This window comes from Poromitra crassiceps, assembly GCF_964638095.1.
Source record: "Poromitra crassiceps genome assembly, chromosome: 13".
Lineage (NCBI taxonomy): Eukaryota > Metazoa > Chordata > Actinopteri > Beryciformes > Melamphaidae > Poromitra > Poromitra crassiceps.
The window spans coordinates 35,305,465-35,320,314 of record NC_139644.1 but is presented as its reverse complement, the minus strand read 5'-3'; the positions used below and the strand labels follow the sequence as shown (position 1 = coordinate 35,320,314).

At 42.1% G+C, this 14,850-nt stretch overlaps 1 protein-coding gene and 1 long non-coding RNA gene across 2 annotated transcripts; one reads left to right on the top strand and one right to left on the bottom strand.

Moving 5' to 3' along the window:
- Positions 1-787: 787 nt before the first annotated feature.
- On the bottom strand, positions 788-3,452 carry LOC310787183. Its single transcript, XR_014553251.1, has 3 exons — positions 3,168-3,452; positions 2,255-2,384; positions 788-1,114 (listed from the first exon to the last, which is right to left on the bottom strand). It is a non-coding gene; the product is annotated as an uncharacterized lncRNA (long non-coding RNA).
- Positions 3,453-3,570: 118 nt separating this feature from the next.
- Positions 3,571-10,182, top strand: LOC310788520 (uncharacterized protein; the record flags this gene model as incomplete). Its single annotated transcript, XM_083650061.1, has 8 exons — positions 3,571-3,603; positions 5,186-5,269; positions 5,583-5,705; positions 7,501-7,534; positions 7,700-7,738; positions 9,451-9,547; positions 9,634-9,770; positions 9,926-10,182. The coding sequence occupies 7 exons, from the start codon at positions 3,571-3,573 to the stop codon at positions 9,767-9,769; spliced, it is 546 nt and encodes a 181-aa protein (XP_083506187.1). The 3' UTR covers position 9,770; positions 9,926-10,182.
- Positions 10,183-14,850: the final 4,668 nt, after the last annotated feature.

Below are 14,850 nucleotides of genomic sequence, written 5' to 3'. Positions count from 1 at the left end.
GTTACTCTGAGGCTCAGAAGCTTTCACTGACTGCAGAAGACTCAAGTTGTTCATAAACCAGATACATTTTGTCATGTAAACTAGCCGGGAAGGATAAAAACGTGCTTTTTGCAGACCTTGATTTGTTTGGAAGATTTTGCCTGGTGTTCAATATGATTTACGTAGCTAGACATAGGTTCATCTAACACTATAGATGAAGATTGGGTGCGTTCTGCACAGCCCCATTTTAAAAGTCCATAATTTTCCAGGCAGACCCTAGATTACATCAGTGTTTCCCACACATTAAATTATTTATCCCTATAGGGAAATTCATCCTCTACTAGGAACCTTCCTAGAACTAGGCGCAGTGGGCAGCTGCAATGCAGCGCCCGGGGACCAACTCCAGTTCTTTTGCCATTGCCTTGGTCAGGGGCACTGACAGGAGTATTAACCCTAACATACATGTCTTTGATGGTGGGAGGAAACCCACACGAACACGGGGACAAGATGCAAACTCTACACAGAAAGGACCTGGGATGGACCGGGGTTCAACTGGAACTGGTTTACTGACATTGCACAGGATTTCTAGGTAATGAAGTCGTCAAATTCAAACGGAGAGCTCATTACCATTTGGGATGGGTGCAACTTTAATTCAGATCCTGCCTGCTGTGTGTGTAAATATGTAGAAAGCTCAACATTAATAAAGTTGATTTCAGGGTATTAGCCAACAGTGAACGGCCAAGTGGACACGTACCATAAGACAAACATAATACTAAGAGACAAATTAGATCAAATCAGATGGTCAGATCAGATGAAGCTTTATTGATGCATGGGGGAAACTGTGTCTCTGCTGCAGCAAACATTAAGAGGACAAGAAAAAATAATAGAATATGAATAAAAATAGAAAGTACAGGAAAGCAGCAGTTGGACTCAAATTGCACTATCTCAGACACTCAGAGGAGCTATTAGCTTAGCCATAAACTTCTCAGTCAGTGGGATCCAGAGATCCCTTCATCACCACCCAACTTCTCAACTCAATATCCATCCAGATGGTGAAGGAGAGGGGAGTGGCTGGACATTGACCCGCTCAAAACCGCCACCAGCGACATCTTTCCATCTCTGCAGCCCGGAGACCCTGCAATCCCACAAGAGCAACTACATTAGGATGAATAAAATGTGAATAGAAAGAAAGAAATAAAACAAAGAAAGAAGTGAGAAGAGAAGAATAAATAAAACAAAATGTTTAGAGTTAATGTTGTAAATCAGTTTGACATCTAATAATTTCTCGAAGGTTTGAAGCATTTTGTAATTATTTATCAGTTTAACAGCAATGTAGTTAAAGTACACACAAAATGGTTTGCTGGTTTCATATTATATGAGAGTCAGTTGACAGCCGGAACAGGGACGGCACCCGGGTAGCAGTATGGGTTAGCTCCCCAGCCTGCGTCTTCCGTGAGGAAGAAGCCCAAAAACCCACGAGAGGCCTTTTAGGAGGGCCATTCAAGCCGCAAGTGGAGACTGCAGTGCCACCAAGTACTGGTACTGCATGGTGTCCACTAAGATACCATCACCTCGGAATGAGATGTTTGGAGCGGGGGAGTCTGGTGCAGCGCACAGGTCGTAGACCTGGTGAGACGAGGGAGGAACCCGGCCGGGTGGCAACCCACAGAGCCCAGTCCCTCTACGTACCAGAGCCCTCCCCCTCCCCCGGTCGGCTGACCGTGGGTAGCTACTGGGACGTAAGTTGGGGCTTGGCCAGCCCCGGCTGGGTCACCTGGGCGAGGGTGTATGATGTTGCGAGACCCGAAACATCCTATGACCCCAGGGTACATCACTGAGGATACGTCCCAGTTATGCATCCATGCGATGTTTTTTGTTTCTTTATTATAGCCTATCTCAATGGTTTCTACATGTAGCAATGTGTGGTGTTTAAATTTGTCTACTGAAACTTTGATCTTGTTTACTTATTTTGGCCACTTGTATTGTCAGTGCCAGGCTTAAAAACACACCTGAACAAAACTGTTAAACACAATTTTGTTAGGATAAAACTAAAATAATGTTCTAAAGAGTATATGTTGATATTGAGGATAATAATTGCTTCTGGAAAATAATTATTAAGTGAATGGCCAATGGTCTGTGTTTTCATAGTATCACCATGATGAATCCATAATGCTGTTTCAGGGGCTATCCACCTTGCTAATACAATTCAATGGGAAAGATTGACATGAAAATGGTCAAATCACAATTGAAATACAGTTTAAGTAACGCTCCTGACCTTCCCTCCCACTTCCTTCCTCATTTAGATAAGAGCTAAACTCTCCAGTCTCCATCCTTTTCTTTTCCATCCGAAGAGGAGCAGGCAACATGGTGGCGAGCATTCAACTTCTCATCAGTCAACTTTTTATCTGTAAGTAACGTTAATGCAAGCTTTTTAATAGTTTACCGAAAAATTCTAGTAGCATTATGTTGTTTGAAGAGCACAATGGTTTACTGGTATTTACATTTCGCATGATAGCCTAATATAGTTAACTAAACTGCCCTTTAATCTCATATCTGTCTAGGCAATGCAAATAATATCAATATCAAATATAACTATCAAAAAGGGGGTTCATAGTTACATTATAAGTAAACTAATTTACGAGACTTAACTTAACTTTACGAGATAATAATAGTCTCACAAGAGTTGGCTCCCGCAAAATTCTAATAATGGTATGTCTGGCTTGACACCTTAAAATGGAGGTGCGAGAGAAGAAGGACAGGGGGCCCTGACCTGACATCGCCATTGATGATGGGTAGAGATGAGATATGACAGAATTAGCGTTAACAGTGAATAATTATCTCCGACAGGTGAGATAAGCAGGTGGGCTGACATGCCGTACTTTCTCATCAATAGTTTATGTCCTGTCAGTTATTGTAGCCTACAGCTAGGGGATTTCTAATGTTTATGTTGATTTTAAACAGTTTACAGTTAACCAGCTAGAGTAGCATAGCTAGAGTTATCGTGCGTTCCTTTATCGCAAAATAACTGGGATGTGGAGGCTAGAATGACATCACATCACATCCGTTTTCATCAGCGGAACTGCTAGCTAACGCCATGCATAGCGTTAGCTAGGTTAGCAGTTCCGAAAGGGGCTAAGCTAGAGTAACAGCGGAAATCCTCCAGTGATGCTGATTTCTAATGGATTTACTAACGTTACGTCTCCACTCTCCAGTGTCATCTTCGTAGATTAAAAAAAAATAACTTGAAGGTGGTTTCCCCTCTGTTAAATCCTGTGGTATCCCACTTTTACACTGGAGCTAGAAACCACTGAGCTAAAATAATGGTAGCAACAGTTATCAATTCAAAGATGCCGACATAACGTGTACTGTTCCAGCCGCCGGATTCTGACTTCGATATGACCAGTCTTCGCTGAAGGTTATATCCATGGTAACCACATACATACTACGGTAACCCCAAATGCTCCAACAAGCTGTCTGACTAGTGTCGCAAGAATGCGGAAGCTGACGACCACGACAGCTGAGCTCACTGGCTTCTGATTGGGTTGGTTTAGGCACGTGGAGGTTGGGTTCAGGCTCTGGTTGGATTTATGCATGAGGAGTGGTTCTGGGGCAGAGGAGGGCGTGGTAGGCCACTACTGATGGAATGTCAGGTGTATTGATGTGTCATGGGAGTAGTTGTAACACATAATTAAGAGTTTTATGTTTTGCATAGGCATATGTGATAAGGGTTTTTATGTGCCAACTATGTCAAAGTTGAATAATACAAAATATTGCAGGGGGAAAAATCTATGTCAAAGTTTGTAATCAGGAAGTGAAAACCAAAAGTGAATGGACTCTTAGGCTACGTTCACACAGCCATCCTTAGTGCTTGAATCTGACTTGATGCTCACATCAGATTTTTTTGTGTGGCTGTTCACACAGACTTTTTAAAAGTGGCCCATATCCGACTCCAGTGTGAACAGATCACGGACATGAAGTGACCCGCATGCGCAGAAGAACAACAATAACGTCACACGCAGCACACTGCTGTTCTACGTAAACCCGGAAGAAGACAGCAGTAAACATGGCGGTAGCTGATGATGTTGTTTCATCTGTTGTTCACGGTTTAATTTCAATGCCTCCCCCTCCCTCCTCCCGCCAGCGCAGAATAGTGACGAATGTCCCTCTGGAATGACGTAAAAGTCACATTGAAGTGGTGGACGCTGCCAGGAAATTTTTGGATATTGAAGACATTTCGGGAGATGACTTGACGAAAACGCTGAATGAAGCGTTTGCTTCGGCCTAGATGACTGGTCTGGGCCACAGTATGGATATTGGGGTGAATGGGTGCATTTTGGGTGGACACTTTGTATTGATATTTATTAGGTGGCGGTAATGCACCATTTAAGGATGCCAACTGCCATAAAACTCAACAGAAGAAGAAGAAGTCACATTGAAGCATTAAGTCAGATATGGGCCAGATGTCTGTTCACACCGGAGTCACTTTCAAAAACATCAGATTCGAATCGGATGTTTTACCACATTTGAAAGTAGCCCAGGTTGTCTTTAAAAAAGTCACTTTCAATGTGACTTGTACTGTTCACACAGTCATGAAAAAGACTGACCTGAGTCACTTAGGGGGGAAAAGATTAGATTCAAGCACTAAGGATGGCTGTGTGAATGTAGCCTTATTCCCCGTTCAAGACAACTCGGACCACCGGAAAAAATGGGTTCCGACCATCGACCTGTAAAAAGTGAATTGAACGGTCGTCCAGGCCGGAATTACAGCTTGGAAATTCGGGTATCATTCAGAGCTGAATATCCACACATCTCATCCAAAATGTTGCATTACCGCCTCCACTTCCCAGAACCCTCCTTGGTCTTTCCCAGTGTTTTCCCTCCGACAGGGAAGTGCAGCGTGAACGCAAATATGCCAGGGGCGGACGCTCCGAGATGAAACCTCCGGCGGAACGCAGCCATGGTGTTTACATAGCCTGGTGTCCAGCCCCTTTTAATCGCTTTAACACTCATGCATCTTCCCACAACCAGTTTACTTGAGCAACCAGGTTAAGAATAGAATTCTGACTGCTTAATTAAATTGTTGATTATATGATGAATTGGATAAAAGCAAAGATCATCTCTTTAAACATGCTGTTGCTGTTTTTCAGCTTTTGTTTTATATCTAGGATGTTGCAGTGCACATGTTCTTGTCTGCACTGCCTCCCAGACTGGTACCCAAACACGGTACCATGTTCCTACTGACTATCGTTGGGCCAACTGTGAACTCTACTATGACTGGGCGGACGCCAATGTAAGTTATAAGCCATAATAGTGTAGTTTGGATTGCTTGGGGTTTCAACAATTGCCATCTACTTGAGGTCTACTCTGAAATTATTATAGGCTATTATATTGTTTTGGGGGAATTTTCTTTTGGGGGTAAATTTGAAATGTATCTATTATCTGATCCAGTGCTGGAACTTTGTCAGCCAAGTAGCTTTACCGTACCTGCTTTCCCTCAAAGCATGCCACAATTTGTTTATTTGTTGCCATAAATCAGTTTGTTTTTCAGATGCTGGCTGTCTCATTTTGGAATGAAACTATTCTCTGTTGTGTTTCTACTTTAGGGTGTTGTCATTGCCGCGAACAATGACAAAGGAGGTGAGAGTGTCCTGATGGCAAACCACAGCACCTTCATTACCTCTGAGTGCTTGACGAAGGTCCTGCACTCCCAAAGCTGTCACTTCAAGGTAACATATGGTTGGCACATGAATAAGAACTGCACAATAACCAACACAAGAAAGAGCAAAATGCAGAAAAAGAAGTGATTCAGGGTTTTTCCTGCACATAGGAATTTTTGGCACCCCCCAAAGAGGTTTTGGCCACATCCCAAAAGGCCCAAGCCACCCCTCAAAGGCCTGATATATACTACATAGATCACACTAACTCAAAATCAAGCATGTTTACAGTATAATTCTAGAGAAGTTCAAAGTTAAAGTCCCACATTTGTACCATCCTTTCTAATACTTGGGGTGCTGTAAAAACACATTGCTCCAGATTAGTTCTCTGATATATTTGAGATCAGGACAACTCTGACTACACACCAATTCAAAATCAAGCATTTTTTTTACTGTATCAATTTACAAAATTTCAAAGTTAAAGTCTCACATTTGTACATTGAAATGTCTATGTCTGAAACTTGGGGTGCTGTGAAAACACATTGCTCCATAATTTCCGACAATCTGATACTGTATATTTGTCGTAACTTAATTTAATCATGCTTACTGACATGTGTAGTCACTAGTCACCCTCCAAAGGCCCATCCTGAGCCAGGAAAAACCCTGTGATTTATTTAAATAGTCTAGTCACTGCTTCTCCTGTCAAACTTATGGCGGGTAAACGAGTGCAATCCAATCCATACACGAGAATCCAACATTGACATTACTGATATACACTGTGATAGCAGTTGCATATCAAACTTTCTTCTGAAAACTAATAGTAAGACTAAGGCCATGTTTAGATGTCAACCGTCTCTGCATAAAACGGCAAACTAGCGTTGCGTGCTCACCTTTTATTTCGCATTCATACACAGCTGTTGTGATAAAGATTTGCATTTCAATTGAGCCTGAATAACATTGAAACTTCTGGTTAAAACCTTCACAATAATGGTAATTAAATAAACTAATGGTCTTATTGATGCATGTTGTAACTTTTTTTTGTGTGATCCGAAATACACAGAAGACATATAGAACACAGACAACTAAAGTCAATTTTAACACGTAAGTGAGTCTACGACCCCGATTTTTATTTACCCAGTTATAAAATACGGCTTTTATTTTGAAGCTAAAAACGCCTAGCTTCCCCTATTCTGTCTGTTTCTAACGGGCTTGATTTAGCTCTGTGATTGAAGTTTAAATTAATTTTCCACGCGATAGAGTGACACAGAAGTCACAATGGCAGCCTAATAAATTGCTCCAGATTGGATTACCGAATAAAAACCCAGTAAAGCAACATAAAAAAGACTTGAGAGCACAATTGGGACTTCACTTGAGGAAATGCATGGCAGACAGTGAGTTGTCTTCAATGATTCAATGCAGGAGATGATTAATAAGCTATGTGCGACGTTAGCAGGAATTTAATGCAGATTATGTGTTTTTAGCAAATCGTTATCACGTTTGTTGAATGTCAATGCGACTCATTGTGCCTGTGCCATAAGGCTGTATAGTATTGGGCTAGTTCAATGCTCCTGCCTATTGTCTACCATTGTCTTCCATGGTGAAGAGGGGCTGTGTTGTCACCTGAATTGCGTTTCTCCACTTTACACGGCAACAGTAAGGGGCAGCGTTATCAAGAATTACACTCTGGGACCTGTTTTCATAATAATAACGCCGTCACCGTGTAAAAGGAAGGCACTAACGCAAAAAAAAAAGTTTGCTGTTTTATGTGGGGAGCGTCGCCGTGTAAACGGGGCCTAAAGAAGGTCATGGAATGCTGTGATTCTGCCAAGCTCCGACATTATAACGCTTGTCTTCCTTTCTTCTAAAGGGAGAGGAGATAAAGACCACGGCTGTGTGTGAGGGTGAGTATCATTTACTGTCAGGAAATTAATTTTCTCTATGAGAGATGTTTTAGTTGATTTTTATTTACCTTGTTATATTATATTATATTATATTATATTATATTATTATAATAGTCATGTCTCTGCTTGTCATCTTGAATTTTATCTTTTTAACTTTTTTTTTAGTTAACTGCTCTGGAACTGCTTTCGAGCCCATTCACACAGGTAGGGAAGACAAACTTGATGAGGAATTATAATGCCACTATGCATGAATTGTTCATTAAATGCAGTATCTCCACATTGCATTGATATTTCTTTCATTTATGATTAAGATCTCGCTCTCTCTCTCTCGCTCTCTCTCTCATATCCTGATTCAACTACCGTAAGTCAAAAGTCAAAGGCGAGTGTGTTGGAAACATGCAGGAGTAGCATAGTACTAGTACATAATAAATACTGATGTAGGGGGGGGCGGGGGGATTATAAAAGCTTTTTCACACCAAGTCCATATTTTTTGTCCGAAATTGTCGCACATTTAAAAATAATTCCTACTTCATGTTGTGTCAATCACATTTACACACTGAATCCAAAACTTTCGTCCGTCATTTATTAGTTTTGGAACAGGTTTGATTTTCTGTTTTTCTTTTCCACATCCGTCAAAAGCCTTATGTAATTTTCTGTATCTGATGTAGACATTTTAAGCATTGCACATTTAAAATACACCTTAAAGCCTTATAGATACACCTTTAATCATTCACTTAAATACACACATATTATTATGTTGTATTGTAGGATGACATGGCAGGACAACAGGACAGTTCATGATAGATTAGGATTTGTGTGTGTGTGTGTGTGTGTGTGATGGTCTGAATAAAGTCTGTGGCTATAAATTCAGTCTCTCACTTTGGCTGTCTGACTTGAATACAGTAGGTCAGTGGTTCTCAAATGGGGGTTCGGGGACCCCCAGGGGTCCTTGTGGGGGTTCCAGGGGGTCCCCAGCCAAAAGGGGGGTAATTTATTTTCACTATAATTCCATTCATAAGTAACACAATGACTATTTTGGTCATGGGTTTTATACACTTTCTGTAATAAAACATCTGAAGCATCAATCTTATTATCATATGGGACCGTGGGACAAAATCCTATGAAATGGGGGTCCGTGGTCTAATTTGTGTCAGTTTAGGGGTCCTTCATGTGAAAAAAATTGAGAACCACTGCAGTAGGTAATAAGAATGTAGGTTAACTAAATTAAAGCATCCATTTTGTGTTTTTAGTGGCCTGTCATGTTGTTAGCAGTTTAGTTGTACTCTACCAGCACCGGCAAGGCCTGCGTGTATCACTACTCAGTGGCGGACTGCATAATCGGGCACGTCGGGCAAATGCCCGGTGGCCTGGCCTGGCTGGCCTGCCCTGCCAATTTTTTTTTTTTTTTTTTTTTTGCAGGCCAGGCCAGGCCACTCACTGAACAGCAGGCCAGGCGCCGCCTACTGGTTTACTAGTGGTTTTATTACTTTATTCAGGTTTAAAGTGGGTGCATTCCATTGTAAAATTGGACTTGGCCCAAATTGGGCTTCAAACGGCCCAAATTGGGCTTCAAACGGCCCAAATCAGGCTTCAAACGGCCCAAATCTGGCTTTAAACGACCCAAATAGGGCTTCAAATGGCCCAAATCTGGCTTTAAACGACCCAAATAGGGCTTCAAACGGCCCAAATCTGGCTTCAAACGGCCCAAATTGGGCTTCAAACGGCCCAAATTGAGCTTCAAACGCCCCAAATTTTTTGATACCGTATCGGCCTGGCCTGCTTGGTATCTAATGCCCGGCCTGAATTATGATCCCAGTCCGCCCCTGTCACTACTCCTATGTTTACATGAATTAATTATCTGCCCTTTTGAAATAGTCAAATGTTATCTGTGGCCTCTGTTCTTCTTGCTCCATCAGAACTCACACATGTAATTGTGTGGCCTGTTGTCGGGATCATTGCTGCCTTGTGCCTGCTTGCTGCCCTCGTGTGGTGCTACAAAGATCAGATTGGCAGGTATTGTCACAGATAATGAAGTTCATCACACTATGTATTGTCCTTATTTGGCATTTTTGAGTAATGCCCTGCTGTTATTGGTATAGGGCCTATGACCGTGTTCGTGCCTGGGGTAACGGATGCAGACAGACGACCCAGGATATGGCTGCCCATCCTGGGTCAGACAGAGATGTGGCCCTGTCGGACGTTCTGGTCTCCCCGTCATCCCTTAATTCCAGATAATGTACACCTCGTCAGCATTGTCCCTTATTCATTTTCATACTCCTGCTTCAAACTATACAATTGCTTGTTATGTATTCCACTGTTATATTCCACTGTTCAGACTAACAGTACAGAGTCCATTATACTAATTTGAGGCTGTCCTGTATTTATCTCAAGGCGGTCGCCCCAAAGCTCTGGAATGAGCTCCACCAGGACTTCAAATCCTCTGCTTCTGTGGAGATCTTCAAGGGGCAGCTGAAGACCCACCTTTTCAGACAGGTGTTTGGACTTTTGTAGATTGAACTGTTGATTTTGTACTCAGAACTCTTGAGGGCTCTATCTTCCCAAAAGCGCTAATTTAGCGTTTGCGCTCGTTTAACGCCGTGCGCAATGCAAATTGGGGGCGGACACAAGCGCATGCCTGTGATAATTGTACTGGGCATTGGCTGCCCCATGCCAAAGCAGGCATTTCAGCGCTAAAATGTTGGATAGATGGCGTTACCCTATCGTCAGCAGCGCGCATTTAAGTTTGCGCTAAGAGCTTTTAAAAGGACCTCTTACGCGCAAATACCTCTCTGCGCTGGGTGCGCTGCATGGAGATTACGGCTGCGCTCCCAGCGCAGAGAGGTATTTGCGCAGTGGAAAGTGGAATTCCTTTTGGATACGTCATATGCACAGCCTTGCCACGCCAAGACATCAAATTATGCTGCTAAAATTGGGTAGCAGATAATTCAGTGAGGCAATCAACTATAACTCACTGAGAAACTTTTATCACATCGCAAAGAGGGAAATGAATTGAGAAAACTTGTTGGACAACGGACATAGGCTATTTACCGCACCACAGACGATCTGTCGATAAGCTCCCTCTGTCCTCGCATGAGTGAGTACACTCTATTGCACATGGAGAGAATTACAGGCAGCATATTGCATGCCTTGCGCATTGCCTCGCGCAAACAGCCATTGCAAGACGGGAATCTGATTGGTTTTGATTGACGTAATGCCCAGCCTTGCCTGGCCACGCCTGTGAATAATTCTGGTAGTTAAGACCGCCCAAATCCTGTTTGCGCAGGCATTTTGGGGCGCAGATGATTTTGACACAGCTCTAATTTGCGCTTGCGACAGGTGCCGTGAACGTTTCCGCATGCCCGCCGAGAATTGCATCCCCAACATATTTCGGGGCTGTTTTAACTTAGAAATCAGGGAGGTCACGTCTACCAGACAATTATATCACTTTTAAACAGTTACATTTCTGTATAAATCATTACAAGTAGCTCCCGTGAGGTGGGGATGCTTTTTTTTGCTGCTCTGCAGGGGAGCAAAACTCTGCAGAACACCTGCCGCCTGTCGGAAGATAGGGCCCTGAGTCTTTATATCCTTTTTGCTGGATTTTATATTTTGTTGGATTTTATGAGAAGGGTGCTATACAAATAAAGTTTTACTTACTTACTTAACACATTCTGGTCCAGATGCTCAACACAGCATATGACACTGCTTTGACCCCTGACCCTCTCTTGGCCTTGTTCAACAATGCATAAATGACACTGCTTTGACCCCTGACCCTCTCTTTGCCTTGTTTGGAGTCCCTCTGTAACACCTCTGAAGTCATGCAGCATGTTCTTGCTTTCACCACTTTCCTGGCCAGGCGACTAATAAAGTGGAAACATGCTCACCCTCCATCTCACAATAATAGATGTGTGAAGGAGTCGCTACTGTCCATCAAACTTGAGAAGCTTAGATTCACCCTCAAGGGCTCCTGCAAATCTTTTGAAAAGAGTTGGAGACCTCCCCTGAATCATATTGAATATTTGACGTCCCTGCCTGGTTGTGGCAACTGAGCCGTTTTTTTCCCCTTACATGTGAATTTATTTATCACTCATTTATTTATATTTATTTGTAATTGTATTTATTTTACATGGGTCTAATCTGTATTGTCACCATCACTGCATTATTGTTGCTAATGGTATTAAGTTACAGGAAAAGTGTTGTCTAACGTATCTGGGAAGTCAACTGGATCAGTTTATGACAAAGCTATGGCCCTCTGTCATTGGGAAGCTCCATTCAAGGACAAAGTATCTGGCAAAAATATCCAAGTTCCTTGATGACCATGAGGACTTTAGCTACGTCTTTAATTCAATGTCACTATGAATACACCTGTAATCCTGGTACAGTGGCATAACTATAAGATCAAAAGACAGGCTCCAAAAAGGCCAAAACAAACTACCGTAATGAGGGTTATTCTTAACCTCAGTCCAAGAACAAATTAGCCAAAACCATTTTAGTTGAATTGGCTCCCTGCGCCTGATCAAAAAACCTTTTATTTAAAAAAAAGTGTATTATTGATATTGAGTATTAAAAATAAATGAACAAATAAATAGTGTATCTGCTACTGTGCCTTATGAATTTTGCAGTCATTGTTTTTATCTCATAGCCTATTAAAAGCTGTTTCAACCTTGACTCGTGGTTTCTCCTTTGGATTGGTGTCATTTTATGGAAAACCTACAAAAAGTACCTGTTGAGAATAAGTGGGGCTAGGGTAGTTGACCCTGGTTACAGTAAAAATTGGATTTTGCCGCTGTCGGCATGCATTATGTTAAATACCCAAATAAAATTGGGTATATGATATAATGCATGCTGGGTAGGTAATAAGAGCATCCCTCTATCCGAAGATTATTCTTCACATTAACAAAAACTGTGGACTCAAAGTGGGTCTACAACTACGTACAACAACATAAATGCTATAATTATGTGTGTATCGTACCTGCATCACAACATTTTCTGTACTTTTCTAGACATGTTTTCAAATTCCCAAACTATTTAAGACCTGGAAATGATCAAATTCAATTTTAATAAATTTCCAGACTTTACAGACCTGTGTAGGAACCCTGTTAATTGCAATAAGCAACACTTTGAATGTAACAGCTTTTGTAGTATTTAATAGTTCAGCTATAGATTTTATCCAAATAAAAAAATCGGTCAGTCACTTCAAACTATAGTTTTCAGAAGATGTATTTATTTAGCAAAGGTCTGTTGTGGTATTGAGAAACTCCCACATATAAGACGCCATGTTTATTATCCTGATTTAACTGCTATGCCCCCAACAATATCTTTATTGATTTTTACAACTTAACACATTCAGACACAACTGAGCTCCAGCTAAATTGTCAAATGTCGCCGCCACCTGCTTGCCACCCAGGCACTTATATGCAGTGTTGGGGAAGCTACTTTGAAAGCATAGTTTAGGAAGCTACCAACTACTTCACCATGGAAGTAGTTGAAACTACAGCAAAGCTACCCTGCGAGAAATGTAGCTTAGGAAACTACAAGCTACGCAGAAAAACTACTTTGTAAAAAAACTTTCAATTGACAATGTGCATGTGTGATATATGGAATAAAATATAATCGCCTAGAAAAAGAATAATGCCAGTAAAAATATGCCTTTCAATTGAGTTTGACACCCAATACATTCAATGTTATATTTTTGTTGTAAACAAATCTGGGTTCTTCTGGGTTTTGTTTTGTCAGACAAATAAACATATAAGACTTGACTAGGATTGATTAAGGTTAGGGTAAGAATATCAGGGTAAGCCAATCAGAGGCAGCGTTGGCTTTGTGTCAAGAAGTACAGTAACATTAGTGGGATCCTTGCTGCCTTCATGGTCTACAGTATGCTGCCTTCAAAGCAATCAGGGTGAAAGAAAAAGAGGCAGTCCTGTCAAAGACTCACTATGCAAATATTATGTAGTTGAACTACCAGCAAGTTACTGAAAAATGTAGTGCACTACTCCCCAACACTGCTTATATGTACTTAAGAAACTTAACCTATTACCAGGCTGTGTAACACATGCTGGATTACCGGCTGTGTAACACATGCTGGATTACCGGCTGTGTAACACATGATGGATTACCAGGCTGTGTAACACATGCTGGATTACCAGGCTGTGTAACACATGATGGATTACCAGGCTGTGTAACACATGCTGGATTACCAGGTTGTGTAACACATGCTGGATTACCAGGTTGTGTAACACATGCTGGATTACCAGGTTGTGTAACACATGCTGGATTACCAGGTTGTGTAACACATGCTGGATTACCAGGTTGTGTAACACATGCTGGATTACCAGGTTGTGTAACACATGCTGGATTACCAGGTTGTGTAACACATGCTGGATTACCAGGCTGTGTAACACATGCTGGATTACCAGGCTGTGTAACACATGCTGGATTACCAGGCTGTGTAACACATGCTGGATTACCAGGTTGTGTAACACATGCTGGATTACCAGGCTGTGTAACACATGCTGGATTACCAGGTTGTGTAACACATGCTGGATTACCAGGTTGTGTAACATGCTGGATTACCAGGTTGTGTAACACATGCTGGATTACCAGGTTGTGTAACACATGCTGGATTACCAGGTTGTGTAACACATGATGGATTACCAGGCTGTGTAACACATGCTGGATTACCAGGTTGTGTAACACATGCTGGATTACCAGGTTGTGTAACACATGCTGGATTACCAGGTTGTGTAACACATGCTGGATTACCAGGCTGTGTAACACATGCTGGATTACCAGGCTGTGTAACACATGCTGGATTACCAGGCTGTGTAACACATGCTGGATTACCAGGTTGTGTAACACATGCTGGATTACCAGGCTGTGTAACACATGCTGGATTACCAGGTTGTGTAACACATGCTGGATTACCGGCTGTGTAACACATGCTGGATTACCAGGTTGTGTAACACATGGATTACCGGCTGTGTAACACATGCTGGATTACCAGGTTGTGTAACACATGCTGGATTACCAGGCTGTGTAACACATGGATTACCAGGCTGTGTAACACATGCTGGATTACCAGGCTGTGTAACACATGCTGGATTACCAGGCGGTGTAACACTAGCCTAGGTAAACCCAGCCCCCACGTGACCTGCTCTCTCAGTTCCCAGTCACCTAGTGACTGAGAGCAGGTCACGTGGGGGATGGGTTTACCCAGGCTAGTGTAACACATGCTGGATTACCAGGCTGTGTAACACATGATGGATTACCAGGCTGTGTAACACATGCTGGATTACCAGGCGGTGTAACACTAG